This window comes from Sparus aurata, chromosome 20, assembly GCF_900880675.1.
Source record: "Sparus aurata chromosome 20, fSpaAur1.1, whole genome shotgun sequence".
In the NCBI taxonomy this organism is placed as follows: Eukaryota; Metazoa; Chordata; class Actinopteri; order Spariformes; family Sparidae; genus Sparus; species Sparus aurata.
This window is the reverse complement of record NC_044206.1, coordinates 8916668-8942651: the sequence shown is the minus strand read 5'-3', so window position 1 is coordinate 8942651 and position 25984 is coordinate 8916668. Positions and strand designations below refer to the sequence as shown.

Below are 25984 nucleotides of genomic sequence, written 5' to 3'. Positions count from 1 at the left end.
ACAGAGAGAAACTCAGTTTGTTGAGAAAAACCTGGTCCCGACCAGGTTAGTTTCAGAGAGTATGTTACCATGGTAACTGACCGAGAGCTTAAGTTACCTCTCTCTGTGAAACAGGCTGGAGTTACCCCTCTTTCTCTGGTTTGAGTTACCTCCCTTTGTGAAACGGAAAACTCAGAGTTTCCCTCATTTCAGGGTTAACAGACTCAGAGTTTTCACTAAACCTGCTTTGTGAAACGGACCCCAGGCATCTAAACCATGCTTATTTGTCGCAAACCCAAAGGGTATCTATGGAAAGTGATAGCCAATAGCTGTTGTTTTCAAGATTAGCATTACACTTAAATAAACAGAGATATCTGCTTAGATTTAGATAAAAGATATGTGCAATCTAATCTTGCAGGTTCTACCTAATGTATGTGTCAGTCTGGTATGTGTCTAGGTATATGCTTAATATACTGTCTATAAAACCTAAAATAAAGTCAGCAATTATCTCTGACCGTATGTACAGATCAGTTTATTTCCACACCAGGCATACATTATATTCATGATATGTTGAACCACACATCACACAACTATTCAAATACACGTTTAGCCATACAGTTACAAAGGCTGGATACATTAATCCCTTATTAATTAATGACTATGGAATTCTATTGTTATTACAAACTGTACATGTCACTTTTGATAAGCAGTATTTATGTATGAAAGGTAAACACTGAATGGCCACAGGAAGCAATACAGCCGCTTCCTTCAAAATGTTTTAGTCCCTTAAACGTTCCCAGAATGCACAGCAGGTGGCAGCAACGCACTTTTTTTTCCCCTCCATGCTGTAACATGCAGCAGACACAAGAGACTCAATGCTTGAAGGACATCAAATCTTATTATATACAAGATATAAACAAATGACTATTAGAATGTAGTTCAAAGACAAAAATGACCTCTCGTGCATGATTAACATTTCTTAGCTAATATATGGGAGGCATTCAGTGACAACATCTGACAGCCTGTGAGACACATCACTTGAGAATAAGTACCATTGGCGTTAGTAACTACAGTATTTACACAGACAAAGGACTGATTAGTTTTGCAGGACGTAAGCGTGTGTCCCTTCGACCCTCCTGAGCCTGTGAGTCAATGTGCAGTTTGTCCATAATTCTGTTGAATCCTCGAGACAGGGACAGGCAACAGAAGATACTGATGCCAGATCAGCTATCAGAAACTGTCGAAATTGAGCTTGGTCATGTTGGGACCAAATCCCAAAACCAGGTTTGAGTCCAGGACAAGTCAAGTCTTATCTTGTCTAATATTAATACAGGCAAAAAAAATAAAAAATATATATCACTTTATAAAAGTGGAAATGTGCTGAAAAAGAAGTGAAAAGCTTATGAAGGGTCAACAGAGATGAAGATCCACCGATAGGATTTTTGTACTTTTACTTCAACGTCCAGTAATACATAGAAAATGTAGGGGCATGACTCAAAACTGCTTTTAGATACAAAATACATGCAGTGTGGAGGAAAACACATTTATTAAAATTGTTAGATACACAGGAAAGAATGGAGTAACGTCCGATGGACCAAGACCAGTCCAAGGGTCAGAAGAGAGTTCTCAACTAAGACTCCAGACCTAGAGTTTATCTCCAACTGTCCTCATCAGTACTGTCCTCCCCGATGCGGAAATGCCCTGCTCATATCTGCCGAGTCTACATCTACGTCCTCGCAGTAATCTTTTAAAAAAAAATCTCTATTGATCGCCTGACCCCGTGGCTCCGGCCCTATCGACAGGCGCAGGTATCCACAGACATGCCGGGGTAAACCTTCAGCACCATATTCCTGTTTGGGTCGAGGAAGAGAACGCTGAGGGGACTCATCTTCTCTGGGACACAGCACGGCTCAGGGACACCCGGGACGATCCCCACAGCTCTGACGATGCTCTGGATGGTGGCGTGGTTGGAAGGACGCACCACCTGAGGAATGGAGAGACAGTGAAAGGAGTTAATGTTAATGCATCCTAGTGTACAAAAACGAAAGACGCCAGCAAAAGGCTGCTTGATAGATGTCATTTTGGATATTGTTAAACTAAATATCCTCCTTTAATTACATATTTTTGTACCATATTTGAGGGATCACTGCAAAAATGTCAGTGTCTGTACGTATGCCCCATAAATCAGGTATTGGTCCGGCTCTAATGCTGCCCAGTCGCCAAGATAAACCGTTCATCCAAATGTATGTGTCATAGGCTTTCTATCATATTGACATTTGCATCAAACTTGGCATATCATGTCCATGTTACATGTTTATTACCTTAATTACTTAACTGGAGGTGGAGGGGACGATGGTGGAGTTAAAGGCAACAAGGCTGGGAACCAGTGACCACAGTTAGAGTCTGTGTTTTGGCGTTTGTAAGCATGACACTAACCCTAACCAAGTGGTTTTTCTGCCTAAACCTAACCAGAATATAAGCACAGTGTTGAGAAGCGAGAGAGAAGCAGAACATTTAATATGAAAAAGTTTAAAGTTGCCACACAAAGAAACTTTGACCTATCTGTGGTCTTGGTCAGGTTGTGCAACGCCAACTGATGCTTTAAAAGATTTATAATTTCTTTAGAACCAGACCGATACATATTGGTTGGCCAATATTACTGGCTGATATTGGCCTGTCACAGATATATTGTTACCTGCATATTGTTGTCTAATATATAAAGTTTCTATTTCTTACTGAACATAATGCAATCAAAGATACTTTGTGTAATTTAAAATGTATAAACTCCAGTAAAATTTTCTGTGATAGTGCACTGGTGACATTGGATTGACAGGCTCCACTTCACATGAAGTAAAAAAGTCACCAAGAAGTGTGAAAAAATTTATGAATTGAATATATTTTGCTGTGTACTTTACATTTGCCTTTTCCTTTTCATGTGCACTCATCCATGCTCTAGTTCTCAGACTGTGTATTAACGAATTTTGATCAAATCTGTCTCATACAGCCCAGTTCACAATTCACAGTCTAAAAGAAAAGACTCAATTTAGAAATACAGTAAAATATACTACAAACTCATAACATGTTACAAGACAAGCAACTGTATCTTCAGCACTTTCAGTTCTATAACCTTTACAGTCACACCAGTGCTGCATGAGCAGGTTCTGTGTTGTCTGAATTATTCTCTCACTCACTTTAGGGATGGGGAATCCACAGGTCCCGGCGCAGTAGTAGGCATCAAACGACTTTGGCGCCAAAACCCACTCGCTCCAGCCGATGTCAGCGAAGTCCACCCTGAGGTAGCGCCTGGAGCACACCCTGGGCTCGCTCCACTGTCTCCTCCTGGCCTTTTTCATTGTCCTCTCATCGAAGCTCAGCACCTGGGGCTTGCTCAGGCCCTCGTGGCTCTCCTGACCCTGCTTCCTCCCGGGTTTCACTGCTGCTTTGGCTTTCGCCGGGAAATACGTGTTCTGCCACAGTTCGTGATTCTTCAAGGTGTTGTACTGGACCTCCGGGATGTCGTTGGTCTGGATCTGGAGATGAAGCTCCCTCCGGATCCTTGAGGCTGAGGGGGACGCATCCTCCGCTACAGGGAAGGAACCGTACCGCTGGAGCGACATGGCCACGCTGTTCGGCTCGTCTATAGCTCGATCGTCGGCGTACACCAAGATGTATGGCAGGTTGGCGGGAGAGAGGCGCTCTTGGCCGTGAGGACTCCTCTGCTGCACCCGAGCCGCCCCGAACCCCATATCAAACTCCACGGTGACCACGAGCTCTTTAACATCCCTGGCGTGTTTCATCACCGCTGTTACATCCCTCGTTTGCCAAGGGCCTTTCTTGAAAGGAGCCAGACTTATGTTTCCCAGCGGCGTCGCAAAAGCTGAGTTTGGGGACGACCCATGGAAGAGGAGCTGCGGGGAGCTAGGATAGGGATGCTGGAGGCCGCCGGATGGGTGGCGAGGCCTTCGGAAACGCCACAGTCGCTGGTTTTGGCGGGGGCGCTTGTAGAGGTAATGAAAAGAGGCGGAGAGGATGAGCTCCGAATCTTGGATGGACGACAGGTTGAACTGGAACACGTCTTTGCCGTGCACGACTCCTGGGGAAAAGACATCAGAGGGAGAATGATTCGATTGAGTAGAAAAACAAAGTTTGTCATGTTTAAAGGACTGAGAAAAACAGCCTGCTTTCATCCTGTCTTCTACGATTTTTCCATCTGATCTGCTGGCTTTAAAAAGGACTAAAAAAAAAAGTAATTTGCTTGTTGGTTCAAACACAGATGTTTTGTCAAAGCCCTGAAGGAGAATCTGTCTGCCCCCCCCCCCCTCGTCCATCATCTCACTCTGGCATGTCTGACTGACGCAAATAAGACCCTCCAATATATCCTCCACGAAATGTTGCTCAACACATCTGTCCCACATGAGCAGCAAACAAGGAAATTATCAAGCTCAAGTGCCTCCCTTACGCGCGACCAAAAGCCATCGTCCCGAGATCGCCGTGCTCTTCAAGTTCAACCTCGTCTCGTACGCTTCCACCACAGCCTGAAAGACAAACACTGGATCGGTCCAGTAGGTCCGTCGCAGCCATATGGAAATGCTTACAGGAGAAAGAGCTCCTCTGAGGCTTTTCTGCCGTGCAGCCGGTGTCTGAGTGTGATAATAAGCTCTTGTCTAACACCTAGGCTGTTGCAGCTACCGGATAACTAACAGGGCTCGAGACTTAGAGTCCCCCAGATCACTGAATCACAACACTGACAGAGTAGAGAGGTGAGGATGTTTGGCACAGAGGGGGGCGAAAGTGGCTGTGTGATTGACAAAACACCTGTGTTTAACACCTTCAGGGTGTCAGACAGATAAAATAATTAAGATGAGGTATTTTTTGCATGAGATAGAATTTGTAACGTGAACTTTTTGCCTTTTTGTGTCTGTAAAAGTTCCATCTGTGAAGAAACGTGCAACAACAATAACTAGAAGTGAGAAAACCGGAGTGAGGAAACACATTAAATGGCATAAATGTTAAGTTTTAGTCAGGGGTGAGTAAGATGAAAACAGTTTTAAAGGTGCAATATGTAGCTTTGTGGACAAAATTTGATTCGGAAGAGAAAGCTCTGCGTTGGTTGTTTATTGGTAAGCCTAAACAAACTAAACTCACTGACTGACTGACCATAAAGGGGCACTATGTAGATTTTGGAGAAGAAAGTCAGAAAAGTCAGAATTGTAATATTAACAATATTATTGAGGTAACAATACAAAATGAAATAAACAAGTTGTTCTCAGAAGAAAAATAAGGTCCCCAGAACACTGTTTGAAGCTAGAAAGGTGGCAGGGTCTGCCACATATAAACAAAGTAAAAGAGTTCAAACTGTGTTGTTCTTTAAGGTCAGTTTGTTTATTCAGTCACGAAAACAAAGAGCGTTTATTTTGGCATAAGATATCAGTTAGTGAAGATCTTTAGCTTCTAATTAAAATCCCCCCCCCCCCCCCAAAAAAAATGACACAGTGCTCCTCTGAAGGACAACGCAGTTTCATACTGTTTCACTTTGTTTACATGTGGCGGACCCTGCCACCTTTCTACCTTAAAAACAGTGTTGTGATGACCTTACTTTCCTCTGAGAATAAGCTTGTTTATTCACTTATGTAAAAGATAAATATTTCTGAGTTTGTCCTCTTACCTCATTAATATTGTGAACACTAAAATTCAGAGTTTGAATTTCACCTCCAAAACTACACTACAGTGCCCCTTTATGTTATATGAAAGAATATTTTCAGGGTAAAGAAGAACAGGTTATTACGTTGCTACATTTTACTCTTTTCGTTTTTGGAAAGAAACATTTTGTCTGTTTTCTAGAAGCTGTTAATTATTATGACTTTAGTGGTGCGAATACCTGCTTCAAAAGTACAAACGGACCAATTCAAAAAGATACAAAATCTTCAAATTCAATTTAGAATTTTAAACAAAATACTCCGTCAATATTGATTTGTTTATTTATTACAAATAACAAACACAGAGTCATTGACACACAATAATTTATCTTTTTTGAGCGAAATGAAAATCAGACTTCCGGTTGTAAAAGTATTATAAACTCACTCGGGACAGCTTTAAAGCCCCTCACGGTGTTTCCGTCCCTCCGGCTCTGCAGTGGCTCTTTGCTGTACTTCTCATACACTTTGAACATGTTGATGGAGACCATGTCCCGGTTGGCGCTTCCGTGCGCAAAGACGCGCTCCTCCACAGCCTGCGGCACATCGGCACCTTGACGCGCGGCTTCACCGAGATCCTCAGACAACAGTTTACCCCAGCTCGACTCCAGAATCAGTAATAAGTGCAGAGTGTGAAAAAGCCGACTCGCCATGCTTGAACTTCTAGGAAACGATTCCATTAAAAAGAGAAAGTTTCCTAAAAACAAAAAGACTCAAAAGACTCGCTGCCTTTCTGTTCCCCGCTGCTTGATGCCCACCCAGACTCCAAGCCGGTATCCAGGTAATCCGTGTCAGACCCGCACTCCACGGTTCACGGTCTACAGCTGTTTCTACAATGGGAGGAGAGATGGGGGAGGACGCGCGCATGAAGCCCTGCTGCTGGATGACAGATGGTGACGCCTCGGAGCGCACAGCCAACGAGAGACGCGCAGCTTTGTGAAGGTGAACCGCTGACGAGTTTTGATCAACAGCAAAGTTCAGAACAAAACAGAAGAGCTTCACGTCAGAGTATACATCTGTGCTGTAAGTACTCCATCACTGAGAGGAAGACATGTGAAGGGATCAGGTAAAGTATGGCCAGTCAAAGAAATACAAAGACACTCTGAGGTGTTAAACTTTTCAAGCTGTAAAGTTTAAAGGGAAAATTAACCCAAAAATGAAAATGCACTCATTATATGATCACCTCCTTCACACTGATAAAAAAATCAGGGGGAGTTTTTTAGGCCAAAAAAACATTTCTGGCGCGTCAAACCACAGGGGCCCACTGTTATTTACACTTTACCTTCACTTCTGACAGGGTGAACGCTAATGCTTTAGGTTTAGCTGCTGAAGTAAAGATTTCGGGTTAAACTAGTTGTTTATTTTTATTTATTTTTTTTACTGTAAACTACCCTAAATTTGATCAACTTCCAGAGACTTGGATTACCCCCTTTGAAAGTTTAAAAAAATATATATATATATTTTGTATTCAGCCATGTATTTTAGTTTTAAAACAAGTCCCCGTCTACTTCAGTTGAATGCAGCAAAAAGCTGTTTTGCTGTGAAACTCCAAAAATGTTTTGTGGACTACGAAACTTTATCAGCAAATCCATAAGCTTGGGGGTGAGTAGATAATGACTGAATTTTCACTTATGGGGGAACTTATCCTTTAACATAAGCAAATCACAAAACAAAAACAAAAAAACAAAAACAAAAAACAAAAAACAGAAAAAACAGCAGAGAGTTTTGGTTGTATTTACTTAAAGGTGCAATATGTAAGAATATCAGCTGAAAACATCAAAAATAAACCTAAAAATATCATCAGCTGAATGTGAAGAAATAACAGTTGTGACATGATGTCTGTGTATTTTATTACAGAGATATGTACTGTGCTCAACTCAGCATGCTAACCAGCTAGCCATGGCCAGTCCAGTCCAACACCAACACTCCCCTGATCCACAAGCTTTCAGTCCGTACTGCTAGCTGCACATCTCACTGAACTAACTGGCTAACGGCAGCTACAGTTAGCAGCAGTTCACAGTTACTTTGGTGATATGCTGGTGGCCAATTCTTACATATATAACCTTTCAGTTTTGTCATATTCACATCAAATAATATTTATCAGTGAATTAATAAAATTTAATGGCAACATTGACATGACACCAGGAAGTTGCATGGTAAAATTGAACCACTTGTCCCTCCCAGGGTTAGTTGGTGAAATTAGCTGGTGGGCTAACAACCTCTGTTCCATACATTTTTCTGGCTTAGGAGGGTTGAATAAAAGTTCTTGATGCAACACAGCAAATTTTCATGTCAGAGTTCACCAAAGCTGAACCTAATGTAAAAAATAAAGTTTTTTTTAATCTACCGCAACACCTTCATGAGCGAATCCACTTATAATAATGTTTGCACTGAAATTAATGGATTTTTTTGTTTGTTTGATAAAACAGATGATTTAACTTTTCAACCATGTGCGTGGAAACATGCTTGTGCCTGCTGCCAGTGAGCTGCACAGATGTGCAATACATCCGCGGACAGTTATGTTAGCTGTCGGAGTCTGTGCCGGTCTTCTCACAGATACATCATAAAATGCTGACCTGAGTGGGCCCTCGACATACCGTACATCAGTTCCATCATTAGCAGCAATAAAACTCCATTCTGATGGCTGTGCTTCAGTGGAAAAAAAAAAACTCCAGTTCACTTTGCTGCACCATTGAATAGCTTCAACAAAATCAAACCTATAAGCATAGCAAGATACTACCAGTGTCAAGCTAAAAAAAGAAGCCAACGGCTAAAACTGCTAAGCATCGTGTGGACTTAACTGAAGATGGTTATCTCAGCCTCAGGAGAGCCGACAGCAGCAGAGGAGAAACCGCCTTACTTATTTTCAGGGTCTACTCTGTCTGTGTTTCTGATGCGGCACAATAGTTTCCCTGTGAGAGATGGCAGCACGCTAGAGGCACTGCGGGTCAGACAGCTATTAAAATAACTCCTACCGGTCCTGAGGGGGATCACAACGGGCTCTTTGACACCGCCGTGTCTTACATGAGAGATAAAGGACTCTGCTGGGACTGGGATCCCCTTCAGTAAAACACTGGTGTGTTTAAAGGTCGCGCTGCTTCAATGAAGGAGCCAGATAGCATCTGTCTCCACCCAGGGAGCTATCAAACTCTATCACTCAGCGTGGGGCTGTCTAATTGGTTCTAATGGGGTTTGACAAACCAATGTTGCTGTTGTGAGTTTACTTTAGGTGGTGTGGTGTTACTTGTGTACAGTTTCAAAATGCACTGATGTGGGAATTGGGGAAGATAAGTTCTGTTACACTGAACTGACTGTCAAACCCTTATTTTTTTTAGATTGTCCACACCGGTAGAAGCAATGGAATAAATCCAATGCCTTAAACAAGCTCTGCTCTTGTTTTCCTGACAAGCAGCGTCTTGTGGTCACGTGGATAATGCCTCCTCTCTCTCAGGAGCGGAGGTAACAACAACCAAGTCTCGATTTCTAACTGGGCCCTTGGGACCTGAGGCCTCGAGAGCGGTTTAACGTGGTTATAGCGCCACAAAACCTCTTACAAAGGAGGTCAAGGAAGATGGTCGGGGGCACAGAAAGCATGACTTTGATATAGGAGATGCCGGTTCACTTTAATCTGCTTATAACAATCACGTTTTGAACATGACCGCAATCTTTTTCTAACCTTAACCTAGAAGTTAAACTACCTAAACCAAACCAAACCTGGTAGCAGGCCAGAAAATATCTTTTTGGCTGCAATCAGTCAAATCCCTCGTGGAGCTTTAAAACCTAATGTAATATAATCTAATAATTGTGCTCTGTGTGATCTTTAGCAAAACACTGTATATAGGCATCATATTTATACAGAGATTTAAGGTCTACCTCATTAGAAGTTAAGCTTTATAACGTCCAATCGGATAGAGCAGTGAAGTTGTGCTTGCCAGTGTTGTGCCTGAACGCATTTAATGAACGATCGTTCATGAACTCGTTCATATTTTGGGCGAACGTGAACTGAACGTACTGTATTCTGCCTGATGAACGTTATTGTGAACGTATTCATTCTGGCATTTGTGAATGGCGCGTTCTCACAGTTTAACTTTGTTCAAGAGAGTGCCAGATTTCCATCGCGCCTTCCAGGCGAAAACCGGCTAAAACACACCGTGAACAGGCCTTAATATGTAGTGGAAAAACACCCAATCTGGCTGTTGTGTATAAAAAGGACGCTGGACGAGAGGTTTGTGCAACTCGCTTTACTTTCGATCAAAACGAAACTTAACTATTTCAGACAGAAACAGCTGCATACCAAACATGCAGTGAGGCATTGCCAAACGAACACAGATTAATTCGTCCTGAATGGACAGAACACTGGCAACACCAGCCTCCACAGAGTCGCACCGCCGCATGCGTCATCAATGTGCTAAGCATGGAGACAAAAACAAATGAAGGCTTCACATCTGTTTTTTTATTGTGATATATCTAAAAAGTTTTGGAGTGATGTTGTTGAATCTCATTTTTTTGATGCTGCTAACTCTGTCCATTCTCTTACCCTTAAACATGTTATTTTCTGTTAACCCAGAAGATAATGCTCTTGAACACACGATGAACTTTGTTATCCTATGCAAAATATTTTATTCACAAACAAAAATTTGCAAAATCACTACCTAAATTTGCTCCTTTTCTTCTGTAACTGAGCTCTTTGCTTAAATCTCTGATCTTGTTGGTATTTTGTTGTTTTCTGAAATAACAAAAAAAGAAATACCTTACTGAGTCATTATGAAAAGTTTGACCTGAAACGGCACATTGAACTAAAGCACCCGGCGAGCCTTTCAAAGTACTTGCAAGTGAATAAAAAATCAAAAGACATGGCAACGGCGAGCCAAAACAGATCTACCACCCAAATCACATTAACGGTGTGCAGTAGCGGCTCTGCTGTCTTCATCTCCCAGCCGCAGCTGGACAACCTGGTTTTGCAGAATATTGTGGGAGAGCTGCAGGTTCAGTGTTAAAACTGATAAAATAATAGCTGTCTGTGGTTCTATATGGGCTGTGGCAATAATTTTGAAAAATAATAGCTTGCATCAACATATTGAAAAAAAAAGAACTATGAACTAGTTCATATTTGGAACTGTGAACTTAGTTCAAAATTTTGAATTATGAACTATGAACTGAACTAGTTCATTTTAAAGTTTGTGAACTGAACTTTGAACTAGTTCATGTAGAAAGTGAACTTTCCCAACACCGGTGCTTGCATTAGCTGACTGATAAGGGAACCTGGTCGACGCTGACTTATGGGTTGGATGACAAAAACCGTCGTCCCTGCAGCACTCTATAACCTGATACTTCCTATTGTTACTCTGCTGATACGCTTCACCACCCAGTCCAATCTCTATTATATGCCAATCCTGGAATTTGCTCTCAGATGAATCTTTACACCTGCTCTGAATCTTTTAGACCTCATGCAAAGAGCAATACAATCATATAACACAACTTGAGCAACAACAAAGAGTCTTTAAATGGGTCCATGATCTCTGGCTTGACGAGTTACCATTGGGGGTTGCCAAGTTATTGTTTGATGATATTCATATTTAAGTTTTTATTTTTTTTAAAGTTTAAATTTGTTTGAAAATAGACATAAACATGAATCCAACATATTATCAGCAAAGATACATTTCTAGCAAGCTTACCCAACCATATACTAAATCACCGATCATCCAGCTGATACACTCAAGCTACCATGTAACTGTTGGTGTGGCTGTACATGATGGCAAATAAGTCACCTCACTACGTATAGCAGAAATATATACGGCGGTTAGATATAAAAGCATCCCGAGTGAACAAGCATTCCTGAGCCACAGTGGATTGTCGCCTACCTTATCAAGTGAGAGTCTCTGAGACTCTGAGAGGTAAAGTTGGGTAGAGAAATAAGTTTCATTATCACAGCATTCCACCTCTTGAGTGTGATATTAGAAGACCATCACACTCACACTGTGCCACCCTGCCTTAGCGAAAAATACGTCAGCCTTCGAGGCCCCGGCTCCCAGTGTTGACTCCTCCGGTGAAGCAGCTGTGGCCACTGAGCCAAGACCTCTTCACCACAGTGATTAGCCGCCACTTCAAAGGTAATTTAAGCCCTCGTGAGTACTTGTCACACCCGCAGCAAACTTCATAAGACCCCTTCGCTTAACGGCTTTCCTGCAACAGGAGAAGCGGACGGGAATGTCGGGGTGGACGCTTGGAAGGACAGGGCTCATAATTTGCTGAATTGAAAACTGTTATATCCAATGAGCATAAATTCTCGATGATCATAAAGTCACCTCATTATCGTGGCCTGGTTCGCAGCCAGAGATCAAAGCAGCGTGTCCAAGGCTCAGCGTCCCGCACACGTCAGCCTGGATACCAACAGGGCCGCTAAACAAAGCAAAGAGTGTATATGGAGCGAGAGAGCACGCAGAAAAATACTCCTTATTATGTGTTTAAGGACACGTATTAAAACGAGCTCAAGGCTTTATGTCCCACAAGGAGTTTTTGACTTGTTCTATGAATAAAACGGTTTAATAGATGCTTTTAACCTTTTTCTTCCTCGGAGCTGCGCTGTAAATATCTCAGCTCATCATGTTCTCTGGGTTCGGATGGTTAAAGGAAAAAAGGAACAATTTGGGGTTTATTTTTGGGGGAAAAAACGCTTTTTAACGACTGTCCATTAAATTAGAAGCGAAGTCCAGCAGCCGCTAAGCTTAGCATAGCATAGAGACAGGAAGCAGGGGGAAAACAGCTAGACCTGCTCTGTCTGAATGTGTCAAATCTGTCTACCAGCTCCTCCAAAGCTCACTAATGAACATTCAGTAACTTGTTTGCTTAGCCAGTGCAAAAATGTTGTGGTTTACAGGGCGTTAGCCTACATTAGGGGTGTCACCATACACTGATGATGATAAGCGTGATATTTAAAAACTGAAATATCAAGTTTAATAATACACATATGATGATATCGTACAAATAATCCAGTGCCACTTCCAGTTCTTACATTGTAAGAGAGTAGGTGGCAGAAATGCACCTTAATGCGAGTTGCCACATACCATAAAGAGGAAAGAAGGAGACGATACAGTACATAGCTAGCTAGCTACCTACTTTGGTTCCCTTTGTATATTGTTAATCGCTTACTTTTGGATAGTGTTTTAGACTTCTGATCCTTTAGATAGATGGTTAACCATTGGCTACGTAAGCAAGCCAAGCACTAACGTTATGGCTCTTTTAGACACACTAACTCTTCGCAGAGCTGCCAGCAATGAAGGTGACTGAAGCAAGTGTGACTGGATTAACTGTTTAGGATGCCAGCTAGGCTAGCTGACACGCTAACCTCTCTAGTTAAAAACATAATTTTGATATGAATGATCAATGGTAAACTATTAACAATATATACGAACTGTGAAACTGTGAAAGTATTTTAGCTGGATTTTTAGCCACAGAGAGGACAGAGCTAGGTTAAGCGCTGTTTGTATGCTAGCTGAGCTAACCAGCAGCTGACTGTAGCATCATATTTGGCATTCAGACACAAGAGTGGTATCAATCTCTTATTTACCTTGCAGCATGAAAGAGAATACGTTTGTTTCATAAAGTTTTTGAATTATTATTTAAACCATCATAAGTCAAAGAAATGTTTTTTTATTTAGTTTTTTTTTAAAAACATTTTTAAAAGTACAATATATCATTTCTGCCACTGGGGGTCAAACAATCAAAAGTGTGGGATCGTGGGAGTTGTTATCATCATTGTTCAACAATCACCATAACCATCAAATCTATTTACAAGTCTGTCAGAGATATGCAAGGACATGGTAATGTTTTAAAGTTTTATTTATGCTATGTTTAGTCACATTTATGAAGATCTCCTGACTTGCTGAAGTTGTAGAGACAGTAACATGACAACACATCATCACAATTATATTGAACAAAATTACAGATATCTCAGGCTTTGAACATTGTTGGAAACATTTGGTAATCTAGAAAAAAACACTCAACAAATCACGTGACAAAGTTGTAATCATTTTTAATTGTAATGCAGAAATGTTACATACTATATACTTAAAAGGAATTCAGGACGTTTTTCCTCTACCACACAGAAATGGTTGCGAACCAGTGATGTTGTACAGTCATAGAAGTACCAGACCCAGGGGCAGGCCAAAATTCACATCCTCTAATACACATTGAGACTCATTTAAAAATGTTCATCTCACAGCCCATGACATCATGGGTGAGTCACCTCTCCTCCACCTCCTCCTTCGCAGGGTAAAATGGGAAGTGTAGCCCCCCAAAATATGCTCTCATTCACAGAATATTTGCCTGGGGTGCTCATCAGGACAGGGAGGAGGACAGACGAGCCCACCGTGTTTCTTTTGGCCCGAGACTCCATCCTTCATCCTCCCCCCTTTCCCTCCTCCTCTTCCTCCCCTTTGACTTGTTTTCATACTGCTGGCTGGAGCTGAATGACCATTCATGCTCGCAGTCGTTGGATATGGATGTTTGTGTTTGTGTGTGTGTGTGTGTGTGAGAGAGAGAGTCCGAGGGGCATGACACCCTCTCCATCTCACGTCTGCCAAAGCTGTCCACCACACACACACACACACACACACACACACACACACACTCACCATGTCTGGATTCTGTGCCATACCTCCCTCATAGAGAGCCGCAGTCATGCCACTCCGGCTCACATCGACATAACTCAGCTCGGAGTGACAGGTCCACACACAAACACGCCGCCCTCCCGCTCTCTCCGGGAGACATCCGGTTGTCTCGCGCGTTACAGTCGCAAAGTAGCCGCGGTGCAGACAGCGCCAGCCGAGCGAGGAACGTCTGCAGCAGTTAGAAAAACTTGCGCGTGACAAATTTATGACTGCAAATCACCGCAATTTGCCAGACTTTACCGCGAAAAACCAACAAGCGACATCCGAGCAGGAGTCGCAGCACATTTATTTATTCGTGCAGCACCTGGACGACAGAGGAGTCATCAGCATCGTGCGCCTGACAGAGAGTCAAAGAGCATGTGGTGTCTGGTGATGAATGTCAGCTCCTACAGGAAGCATTTTTCCCATTTCACAGAGTTTCCTCATCCAGCAGACTTCAACTTGCCAGTGAAGGATCAGCTGCAGAATTATCTGTGTACAAACATCCGTGAGAAGCAGCAAGTAAAACCTTCTCTTTGCTCCTCCAAAACCTCCCCCCTGCCCCGACTCGTAGCTTTGGCAAAAGTCAGCTCCGTGGGTCTGGACTAATTGTTTTGGCTTTTGTTAGCTTCGCTGGCTAACAAATTGCAGACATGGCACTTCAACCGACCGCCTGTAAAACGAACCGAGCTTATTAAACAATGAGTTCACCCAGAGATGAAAATTCAGTCATTATCTGCTCACCCTCATTCGGATGGAAAGTCAGATGAAGTTTCGTAGTTCACAAAGCATTTCTGGAGCTTTACGGCCAAACGGCGTCGCGGGTGTTCTCCTAAATAACTGAACTAGCTCAGGACCTGTTTTAAAACATTCAAATCAACTGAATAAAACATAAAATGAAATCAGTGATACAGCTCAGTGAGCATAACCCATGTCACCAGAAGTGCAGAGAACCCAAAGGATCATCTTGGGTGCTCAGGTGGTCGAGTGGTTAAGAGCCCATGCCACATCTTGGGTTTATACTGATTTTCCATCGTTTGTTGGTCAGCTTCTTGGACAACTCAAAATAGCTCTTGATGTAAAAAAAAAAAAAAAAAGAAAAAAAAAAGAAATGTTATTTGCACTACAAAATATACTTTTCTAATCCAATTTCCAATTTAGATGAGCAACTGTTGATCCAAAATTCCAAAGTTTCAAAGGAAAACTACAATTCATGACAACTTGTGCTCTGGCGAACAGTTTTATAGGCTAACATTGTGATCCCAGATATAATTGCTGAGAGCTGACAAAGTGCCAGCACCATTACTAAAAATAAGTCAGGAGAGGGCAGCAGGCTTGAGTGTTCAGGCAACCAGACATGCTGACAGTCCTGCAGGTCTTATCATTTTATTTGGCGGAAAAGCAAGAGTGAGGGCGCCCATAAGGTAGCTAATCAAATTTCACAGTGTATGCACACAGCCTTGGGAATAGGTCATGGTTGAACCAGGAAGTCAGCCTTGGTTTAGTTTGTGAAACGTTTTTTGGTAATTTGTAATTAATAGTAACAGCAATGATTTCTGTCAGTTACCCTTGAATTTATTTTTCCAAAAAAGTGTTTAACCTGGGGGTTTGTCCACAACCTGCGTGAACGCCTAACCAACCAGTGGCAAGCCACTGACCGCAGTTCCAGACTGCATTTCAACATTTGTAAGCGTGACGCAACAACACAGAACTAAAAGTGTAACCTAAATAAATGTAAAGTTGTAAAGTGTCAACATTTCCATGATTTGCAGAAATCTACATTGTCATCATTTATTCCGCCAAAAAGGTTCATCAATTTGTGATTGAATATGTGGGAAAAAGAAGCACAAGTGTACAAACGGGATATCTTTATAGTGAAGAAAGAACTCTCTCTCTGCTGCAATGTTAATACCAGTTAAACCCAGTGTAATCTACTGCTCCAAACAGGCGCAGGGAATTTGAACATTTTGAAACAGTTGATGGATTGACTTTATTTCTCCACGCAACCACAGCGGGTTGAAGTTTTGCAAAATGCTACAGTGTGCGTTGGTTATCTGGTTTCAGTTGCCTGTGCTGGAGTTCACTCACGGTAATGAGGTACAAAGTCTGAACTTTGCTTTTGTCTTCCAAGGCTCATTATGGAGTTACTACATCTGCAACACGCCCAGACTGAACATGAACTACAAAATAACTCAGGTGTTGTTCTCGCCGGTACGCTGTCTGGGTGCTGCACTGCGCCCTCATGGTTGGTTTCTGCCATCATTGTGTTCTTTCAACATTACTGGCATCTTGTGTATCCCCTTCCCCTAAAATCAGTGGCAGAGTGATCAGTGTAAATTGTGTACAACATAGGAAGTTAAACTTTTAGAAAACCACTGCTCGCACAACTTCCGCCGCCGGAGAAGACTTCCCCCGCAGCCACCGGAGGGTGCGTTTCTATTCCCAGAAAGCCCTCACCGGTTCTCTGAAGTGCAGCTCGCTTCTCGCTCAGCCTCCCCGCTGTCTGCGCCCCTCCGTAGATGTCAGCTTGACCCGGTGCCACGGGGCTGTCAGAGCCACACATGAGGACCTGCTCATTTATCATCCCGCTGGAGACAGTGGGGCTGATGACTAACCGAGGTAATGAGCTGCTCTCGGCTGTGCGAGGGCTTCCCTCCCGAGATCCAACTAGCATGTGCAGGATCCAAAACCACAAGAACCCCAACAAAAACCCCACACAGCACCACCCCCATGTGGCTCCACGCAGACAAGGCCAGCAATCAGCGTGATGGATTTCAGCCCTGACACGCTTTTCCTCGAGCGGCCCAATTAGGAAAATACTTTCGTGGGTTTTGGTTTTTTTTTTCTTCGTCTCTAACAAAGCTCAGTTCTCATTGTGTCTCACCGTCTGATCCTGATGGACTGCGCCGTCGACCAGAAGATGGATTGACTTTAAAGAGGAAATTTAGTTTCATTATGGTTAGGAATAAAGAGTCGGGGAAATCCCTCAGAGCAAGAGAAAAAGTGAGAAACCAGATCTTAAGACGAGAGGTGCTGAAGTCACAAACCAAAGACGGACAGGCTTGAAAAGTTGCAGACAGACAACACGCACTGTTTGAGAAACGACTTTGCGGTACCATCCAACAGTGACAGGTTTGAGGGGACTCCCACTTAGCTCTTACTCCCACTAATCATAGGAAAACATGTCATAGGAACCTTTTTTACATCCGAGGCCCCCCCGAACTGAACTATCTCTAAAACAAACGTCGGCCCGTGACTGCGTGACGGATGAGTCTCGATGTCTCCCACGAGGAGAGCTTTCATTAGTAAATGGTGATCACTCTCCTCTGCTGTTTGCAGGACTGAATTTTCTCTAAGCGACTTGTTTTGGCAATTCCTCCTCCAGAGGCCCCCGTCTGAGAACAATCATCCACAATGTGTTTGTCAGTTATTTGAAAAATTGACAACGATCTCAAATTGCACCTATTATTCACATCTCAGGCTCCTGGAACAGCTGTATTTTAAGAGCCAGCCATGATTGCAGGTCGCTCTCTGCCAGTAGGAAAAGGGTTTTTCGCAGCACCAGGCGCTCCAGTCGATTTCACACTCCAGCAGCAGACCTGCACTCGCATTTGGCCTCACCTTGTTAGCTCTCTCCTTGTTAACTACCTCCAGACTTGCGCCGTCGCTCTGTCCGCCCCGAAAAAAAAGGCGCATGGAGTTTTAGATTCGATTCATTTGTTCAACAACACCAGACCGTGTCTTGTGTTTTTTTTTTTAGCTGTTACTGTTTAGGCGTATCACTTGCACGCACCGAGGCGTAGTTTAGACGAAGAGAGCGCACTTCTTCACATCCAGATGGGAATGCGATCTTGTGAACGCTTTTGATTTATACGAGCGCAGGTTCAACACGTTTCCAAGCCAGTGGAATGTTTTGAAGCCCAGAACAAGCTCAAACAACGTAAAAAAAAAAAGTGATGGATCACGTTGAAATGTTTGACGCTCTCAATGCAATGTAACTTTTACATTGAACCACCCATTTGGATCTGTGGTGAGCGCCACTTCTAATCAAAATGTTTTCTTGGAGTTAATGTATATTCAAAGCCTGAAGAGGTATGCACCGTCGCTTAAAGACAGGTCAGCTGGCTAATACCTAGCTGAATCAAATCTCCACGCCAGTTGCTATGGAGACGTTAGGGTATCGATAAAACAGGTAACCAAAACAATATGAGGTGTCTGTGGCATAACGTACACTGCATTAAAGGCCACCCATAATATTTATTTTATTTCCCTCTTTTCTTCAGTGTTTTAAATAAGTTGTATAAGTAAAAGATCTTGAAAGTTAAGAGCGGCCGGGAGTTCCTCCCTCCAACAGGAAACACTGCTCCTGAAGTACCTGAAACACCTCGTCAGTGGCCCCGCCTTTAATTTCGGGACTTACATCAGACTACATCACCATGTCACACATTTACACAATTTACGCCTATATTCATGGTAGATGTCCAGTTAGGGAAGTTGGAGTCACGACAGAGCCAACCGGAGACACAACAAGCGGTGCTGGCTCAGGCGTGTGTGAGCCGACCAATCAGAGTAGACCGTGCATTGTATAGGGGGGTTAAAGAGACAGGAGCTAAAACAGAGCGTTTCATACAGAGGGGGAATACAGACTGTCTGAGAAAACTGCTGTGGTTAATGTTTTTTTCAACATTAAAGCATGTAAACTTATTCTAGCGGAAACCCAAATTGAAAACAATGAACCTGAAAATGAGGATAATATGTCTCCTTTGGATGACTGTTTTTGTGTCAGACTTTTGTGTGTAGTTTGTATTTAGTTGGGAAAAGGCAGCAGTAACACGATTTAAAGTTGGAGCCGAGCAGATTTAAAGTTATCAGACCAAAGCGACACAGTTCATACGCTGCAGTTTGGTTTGGCTCCGCGTTGTGAAAGTGCCCTCTCCGCACAGGAAGGCCCCCTGTTGTTTATGCCTGTGATGAGCCGAGGAAGGAGGAATCGGCCATCGAGCGCCGCGCTCCGTCCTCGCAACTATACATCACTTCAAGGGCTACCCTGCAGGAAGGGCCATTTTCCCATCATTCCTCAGTCAGTGAGGCCGTTACTCTGCACATTAATGGACCAAATGGACCGACGACTGGCACCAAGCGCTCTCCGTCCTCCTCCTCTCCCCCCCCCCCAGCCTCACTTTATTATCCAGTCTTTGTGTACTTTCTCTCCCTTTCCCAGTCTGCTCAGCCCTCTCTCTCTCTCCTCACTTCCCTCTCTCACGTTTTCCCTCCATCCTGTTTTCAGCATTTTGTGCGTAGCTGTCGATAAATCACTTGTCATATCACTGTGACGTACTCCGGCCCCGCTGAGGCAGCCTGTGGTGTGATTTAGCCTCGAGTTGATTTTTCGTGCAGAGTGATACTTCGTATGTCAGTGCCTCTGTCAGTCGCACACAATTCGGACACAGCGAGTTTTCCAGCCAGCCCCGAAACTTTTTATTCTCTTTTCATGCGAGAGAATGGAATTAAGTCGGTGCATTACAGACTTCAGTTTTTCTGGCCAGGCACATTGTTTTCCTTGGCCGACGCACTTAAAGTCTGTTGAAACGGGCCTTTTTTTTTTTTCTTCATGTCTATAAATGGGCTCTTTTCATGAATCCATGAGGGAATGCTCCCCTTTTGAAGGGATTTAAGAGGATACTGCACTATACTCAGTCAGGGGCCCTAGATTTGTGCTCCATATTCACACACTCCATCATATTGAGGCTAATATGGTATGGCTGGGCTCGCTGTATATAAATTGCCATGGTATTTATCAAAATGGATTGCCAAACTGCTGCAGACGGGAACAACTGGAGTGGTGATGAGAGGGGTTAGTGAATTGCTTCCTGTCTCTGGGAGCTGATGAGTGAAGGAGAGAAGGAGGCGGCAGGCGCAGGAAAGACAACAGAGACGTGAAGCAAACCACTGGAGTGATAGTGGAAACTGAAACTAAAAGGCTTTTTGTTTTACAGTAAGAACGCATTCTGCAGCACTCCAGACAGTATCTTAAAATGGCACCTGCAGCAGAGATGACCATCAAAAAGAATAATGTTGATCGTCGCTGACCTTATACACACCACAATGATTTAAAAAACCCTAAAAAGTCAAATAAGGCCCTGAAGGTCCAGTGTGTTGGCAGAAATAGAATATGATATTCATAATTTTGTTTAGAATCACGTCAACTAGGGATCGTATTTTCGTTAACTAAAGATTAGCTTTAATATAGACAAAGGGAGCGGGTCTTCTTACGCATAGTCCATCATGTTACACCGACATGTTTTTACAATAGCCCTAAACTAGGGATTTCAGTCACTCATTAACTGATAACGAACTGTCAATTATTAAAAAACTCCCAGCTGATGCTGATATAGGTAGCTGTAAAGTAAAATTTTGTTTGAGGCCTGTTCAGCCGTCCCATATATCAAACCTAACGTTAGCTCAGCTTAGCTTATCAGCCCTGGCTAGCCTGACTTTGAACTTATCTTTCAAATCAATTGTATTTATATAGCCCAAAACCACAATCACATTGCTTCAATGGGTTTTACAATCTCATGTCAGTACATTTGTTGCTAGCTAGCTTACAGTTAGCATTTGTACATTTGGCTGTTTTGAGTGAATAAACATGACGGTCAGCAATTGAATTCACTGACTGAAGCCAAAATCCAACACAACTCAAAAGAACATGAACACAACTGTAAAGCTTAGTATGTGGCTTTAACATAAATTATTATTTTAAAAGGAGTTTGGTGAGGGACTACTTTTTAGCTGGGAGCAGTGCCTTTGTGGAGTCGGTGAGGCTGATAGTGTACACTTTGGATTACCTATGGACAGAGCCAGACCAGCCCTATCCCCCTATTTCTAATTTCCGATTTCCTATGATCAACAAGAAAGTGAAAAGGCATTTCCCAAAATGTTAAAGATGGGCTACTTTTTCAACTCACGATAATGTATAATATGAGCTCTACAATGTTAGAACAGTTCTGTATTAGTTGTTCTTCCAGTGAACACTGACTGCAAGCTCAGTCGTACACTGTTGGCTTTTATCCTGGGAAAGAATCTTAACTTAATACCTCAAATGGTCTGATCCTGCTGGGAGCGCTCAAACTGAAAATGTCCGTTCTCGTGGAACTAAAGCTCTCAATACAAACATCAACTAAATTGATGCCATATTAAAGGTTGTTTAATGGTAAGTTGACCAGAGTTTGGGTGGTTTTTGTGGTTTTGGGGGTTTTTTTGCTCTCCAAGAGCAAAAAAACCATCTGAGGTGATATTATGTTACCAGCCTTTTTGCTTTGAGGCAGTCAGATTATATCTGCACTCAGAAAGGTTTGCAAAGTGATATTAATAGTCCCTGTTATTCCTATTATCTTTGGTTCAGTGTTTTTTTGAGTTGTAGTTAGTTTGGAATTTTTTGTTAAACCATTATGCTCAATTGATCCACAGTGATCTTCTACCTGACTTTTGGCCTTGATTTGAGAAAGATTTAACAGTAAGCTGTTAAGACACTGCCCTTAGCTCAGCGTTCCTACAGATACATTCTTGTATCTTTTGTAATGATGCAAGGCAGGGAAGGAGCATGGGTTGCTTAAGTCAGCCAATTCATAGTTTTCAGTAAGGTGACCCACATGCTGACCTGGATGGTAACACAGTAGACCAAGATGGCGGCTCATACCGGACTTCCCATAGGGACACGGCAGAAGCTGGTAAATTTCCCCTCACACAGTTATTTATATCTCCTGTCAACCGTAGAAAAGGAATGATACGGACATAAACTGCAAGTGTTGGGCACTTGTGATCTGTATACAGCACCTGCTGTGGCATTTCAGCTGTTAAAAACCGCCAGGTCCCTGCCAAAGCTCGACCTCGATGACATTAAGGTGTACCCTGTGGAGAATCCCTCACCTTATACTACTGCCGGGGTGAAAGCTTATTCAAGTACGGACAGTTACATGTATTTTTGATCTTGATGGGTAAAGAACAAGTGGGTTTTTTTTTTATATTTGATGGCTTGATTCACAGCATGTAGTTGTGAACAAATTGCAAACGTCGACGTTTTTCTATAAATAGCAAATGGCTTTGTGATTGGCACGGTAATGCAAGAGAAATCGACACCGCGGAAGACGTCATATTGGAAATGTCCGATTGTGTCTATTTGCAACAATTGATGAGGTTTGAGGGTCTTTAAGGGATGTCCCATTTCAGAGGTGGAGAATACAACCACTTGCCCTTGTAACTCTTTTCTTACCGCTAGAGGGGCCCTCTAAAAATTGGGTAAAATTGGAAATGGGATTGGGCCTTGGACTTGATTTAGTTTCTGTGTTGCTGTCAGCACTGTATTGCTACAGAGGATTGGGATTGGAGCATATGTATACACATGCTTGAATAAAGATTTGTATCCATAAAATACCCCCGCTGATACTTTGGTAGTCATTAAGGTGTGCAGCTGTGCCTTGTATCTACTGCACCACAGTTATACTGACAGAATCAGCCTCTCAGGTATAATTGCCGCAGTGCTGTAATGTCAGCCTCTGTAATATATTTTAACTGTAAAGTTCTAATTGTGTGGTCTCCACTTTCATTGACTCTGATTAACCCAGATTTCTTTTGTAATAGACTGAACGGCCTGCATGCTTACAATGAATACACACATATAAACTTGTCAGGAGGCCAGCAGTGACTTCAGCTGAGCACATTTCTGGTTCCAACTGACTTATTTCTGTAACCACACTCTCCCACCACACACCGCGCTGTTACAGCCTCTCAGGTTGCCGTTAATGGTCACATGACCCAGTCCTGAACCTTTGACATCAAATCCTCCAAATGTAGTGTGATGTGATTGTAAAACGTGGACCGCTGCATTTATCAAATCACAGTGCGCTCTCCCTCTGTCCATTTCCTTTCCGTCCTCCCACCCTTCATCAAATAACACGGAGGAACTCCCAGCTCGCAGCCCACTTTCCTTTCATTTTCTGGCTTCCTGTCCGTCAGTCTGTTTTTTTTCTGTGCGTCAGGTGTCTGTTGCTACTTTTTGCCTCCGAGTAAGAAATCTGATAACGCTAGTCTACTCAAGTTTTTTTCTGATCAACATTTCATTTTAATGTTGGAACAGATGAGACTCTACAGACAGACGGACAGACAACAGTGCAGCACACGCAGCATTGTAAACCCAGAGAAGCGTGGTGTTTCCTTGAGTTTCCTTTGTCCTTGAGACCATAAACACAGAGTTGAGACGGACATTACAGTTGAACCCAATGACAAGAAAGTCGCAACATAGAGAGATGTAAAGTTTGAATATATCTGTCCATGCACTTCTCTAATGGTCACCATATGCTAACTTCTTGAAAACCCTGATTGTATAGAAGTGAATGGAAGAAGCCGCAACTATTCTCTCGAAATACAAAATCAGTAAATTCAAAAAAGAAAAATATTTAATGAATTGTAATTATAGTTTTAATAAAAGTCAATTATTAACATGTTTTTTTTTTTTTAAAGATAAGTTGTACAGCATTACAAAACAGGACCAACTTTTGGCATGGTCAATTTTATACTGGCTTCGAACGGACCTTTGAAGTTATTTCTTTAATACCACTAAGGCTTTAGTTGCAATTCATTAAGTCTATTAGAAAGAGAGCAACATTGGAAACTTTTTTTAGTCATGTTTCTGGCTATCCTTCAAATGTATGTCCAGTATTCACACACCTTATAGCTCAGTTTTGGTCTCCACCAACTCATCCCAACTTAAAAAAACATATTTCACTTGTGACTGTGAAGTTGCCAGAAAATTTGCGAACACCTCAGATTTTGTTTTCTTTAGACAGAGCTAAGCAAGCTGTTTACTACTGTTTTCAGTCTTTATGCTAGGCTCACCTAGCCAGCATGTGGCATTAGCTTAACATGTACTGTACAGATAGGAGTCTGCTGTTGATCTTTTGTGGCATATTTTTGTAGGTTTGTCACTATGAGTGGCACCTTTTGCAGACACCACTAGCCTTTTACTCCAAGTGCGGCCTAGAGAGGGACTTGTTTGGGGCTGTGTTGAAAGGTATGTCAGATTTTCACACGGCGGCAGTGCTTATATCAGCTCAGAGCCCTGGTTTTAGTTGAGAGGCTGTAAAAAATGTAACTCTTGAGTTCCACATCCCTTTTTCTGGTCAAAAAAAAGTTTATTTTTGTATCCAGCTGACACAGGCTTGGGTTCCCCTGTCATAAAACGTGAAACTGAGTCACAAACCTCAAGACATCCGAGATAGAATGTGGTGCGGTGCACACCAGCAGCCATCAGTGTCTGCCGCTGCCCCGTTAAATCCACAGCTTATCCTTATTTATGAGGACAGGTAGAAAGGGGCTTAGAAAAACAGCAGAGATGACAGAATATGAATATCAGATATCGACGCTAAAGCGACGCTCTGCGGGCAAAACCAACATCCGCGTGGAAATGACCCAGACGCACTTCTTCATCAGACGTCCAGAATGAATCCCAAAACCCGACATCTGAGGGAACCCGAGCCTGTGTGTGTGTGTGTGTGTGTGTGGTGGGGGGAGATGAGAGAGAGAATGATACAGATAGCAGGAGTGTTTCTGATTTGTCAGCAAGATTGATTTTCAGGCTCGCAAGCCAATAAAAAGGTTTGGTAATTGAGTTAAGAATGAGACAGGGACAGAGAGAAGGGGGAAAATCCAGGACAGAGAAAGTTACGCTAGAAAAAAAGAGGTAAAAAAAGCATGAAGGTAAGGAAATGAAAATGTAAAGCTTAAGGGGACAAAGAAAAAGAGAGAAAGTGAAAAAGACACACAACATGAGCCAGTAAAAGGAAAGACAGCCGGCTTGGCCTCGTCTCGTCAGTCAGACAGGTTCATGAGTGATAGCAGCCAAAGGCCTAGCGAGCGGGCCCGTCCCCGCCATCGTACGCCCTCTGCTTTATTTCATCATGAAAGTTTTATGCGTGGAAAAATAACATGACGCGGAGCCAAGCTGCTCGACGGTCGAGGGAGAGAAAAGAAAAAACCTGGGCCCTCGGAGACAAAAGGCTTCTGTTGTTTCTAAATCAACGATAATTTGCGACTTGGCGGACCCCCGCCTGTAGGAAGCTTGCGGTAGAAGGAACAGAAAAACGAGTCCGGTTATTTTGTTCACATTTGCCATCTGAGGGTCCAGAGGTTGTTCTTTATGCAAACTTCGTGGTCGAGCCTGAAAGTTTGGATTTCACCTCTGCCCCCTCTAACACCCACACCCCCTCCCACCTTAGGGAGCTCTCTGACCGAACGGGGAATGAACGCAGTGATGGCAGCCAATCAGAGTCATTCCCTCGCCCTGGGATTTGTCCACATCACAGCGGAGGCCAATGTAGAAGCCCCTTCATCTTCCGTTTGTCCTTCGGAATAATTTGTTACTTTTTTATACAGCAAAATAGAATAAAGTCGGTGCCTTTTCAACTTCAAAGTCTTCAAACCTCAAACTCTCTGAATTCTTCATCCCGGCGATGAAAGCGGTGACAGGGGCAAAAGTGCAGAGGTGAAGTCAGAGATAGGATTTATTCAGTGACAGAACATTAAATTTCATGGATCCCTGCGGGTCTCACAGAAGCAACAATAACACAGAGAAGCCAAAAGCAAACAGAAAGTTATGAATTGTGCAAAAAA

The 25984-nt window shown here is 42.8% G+C and overlaps 1 protein-coding gene across 1 annotated transcript; it reads right to left on the bottom strand.

Annotated features, from left to right (window-relative positions):
- Window positions 1-490: 490 nt before the first annotated feature.
- Window positions 491-6605, bottom strand: gdf10b (growth differentiation factor 10b). The gene is made up of 3 exons (XM_030399195.1): window positions 6061-6605; window positions 3171-4072; window positions 491-1963 (listed from the first exon to the last, which is right to left on the bottom strand). The coding sequence occupies exons 1-3, from the start codon at window positions 6350-6352 to the stop codon at window positions 1772-1774; spliced, it is 1386 nt and encodes a 461-aa protein (XP_030255055.1). The 5' UTR covers window positions 6353-6605; the 3' UTR covers window positions 491-1771.
- Window positions 6606-25984: the final 19379 nt, after the last annotated feature.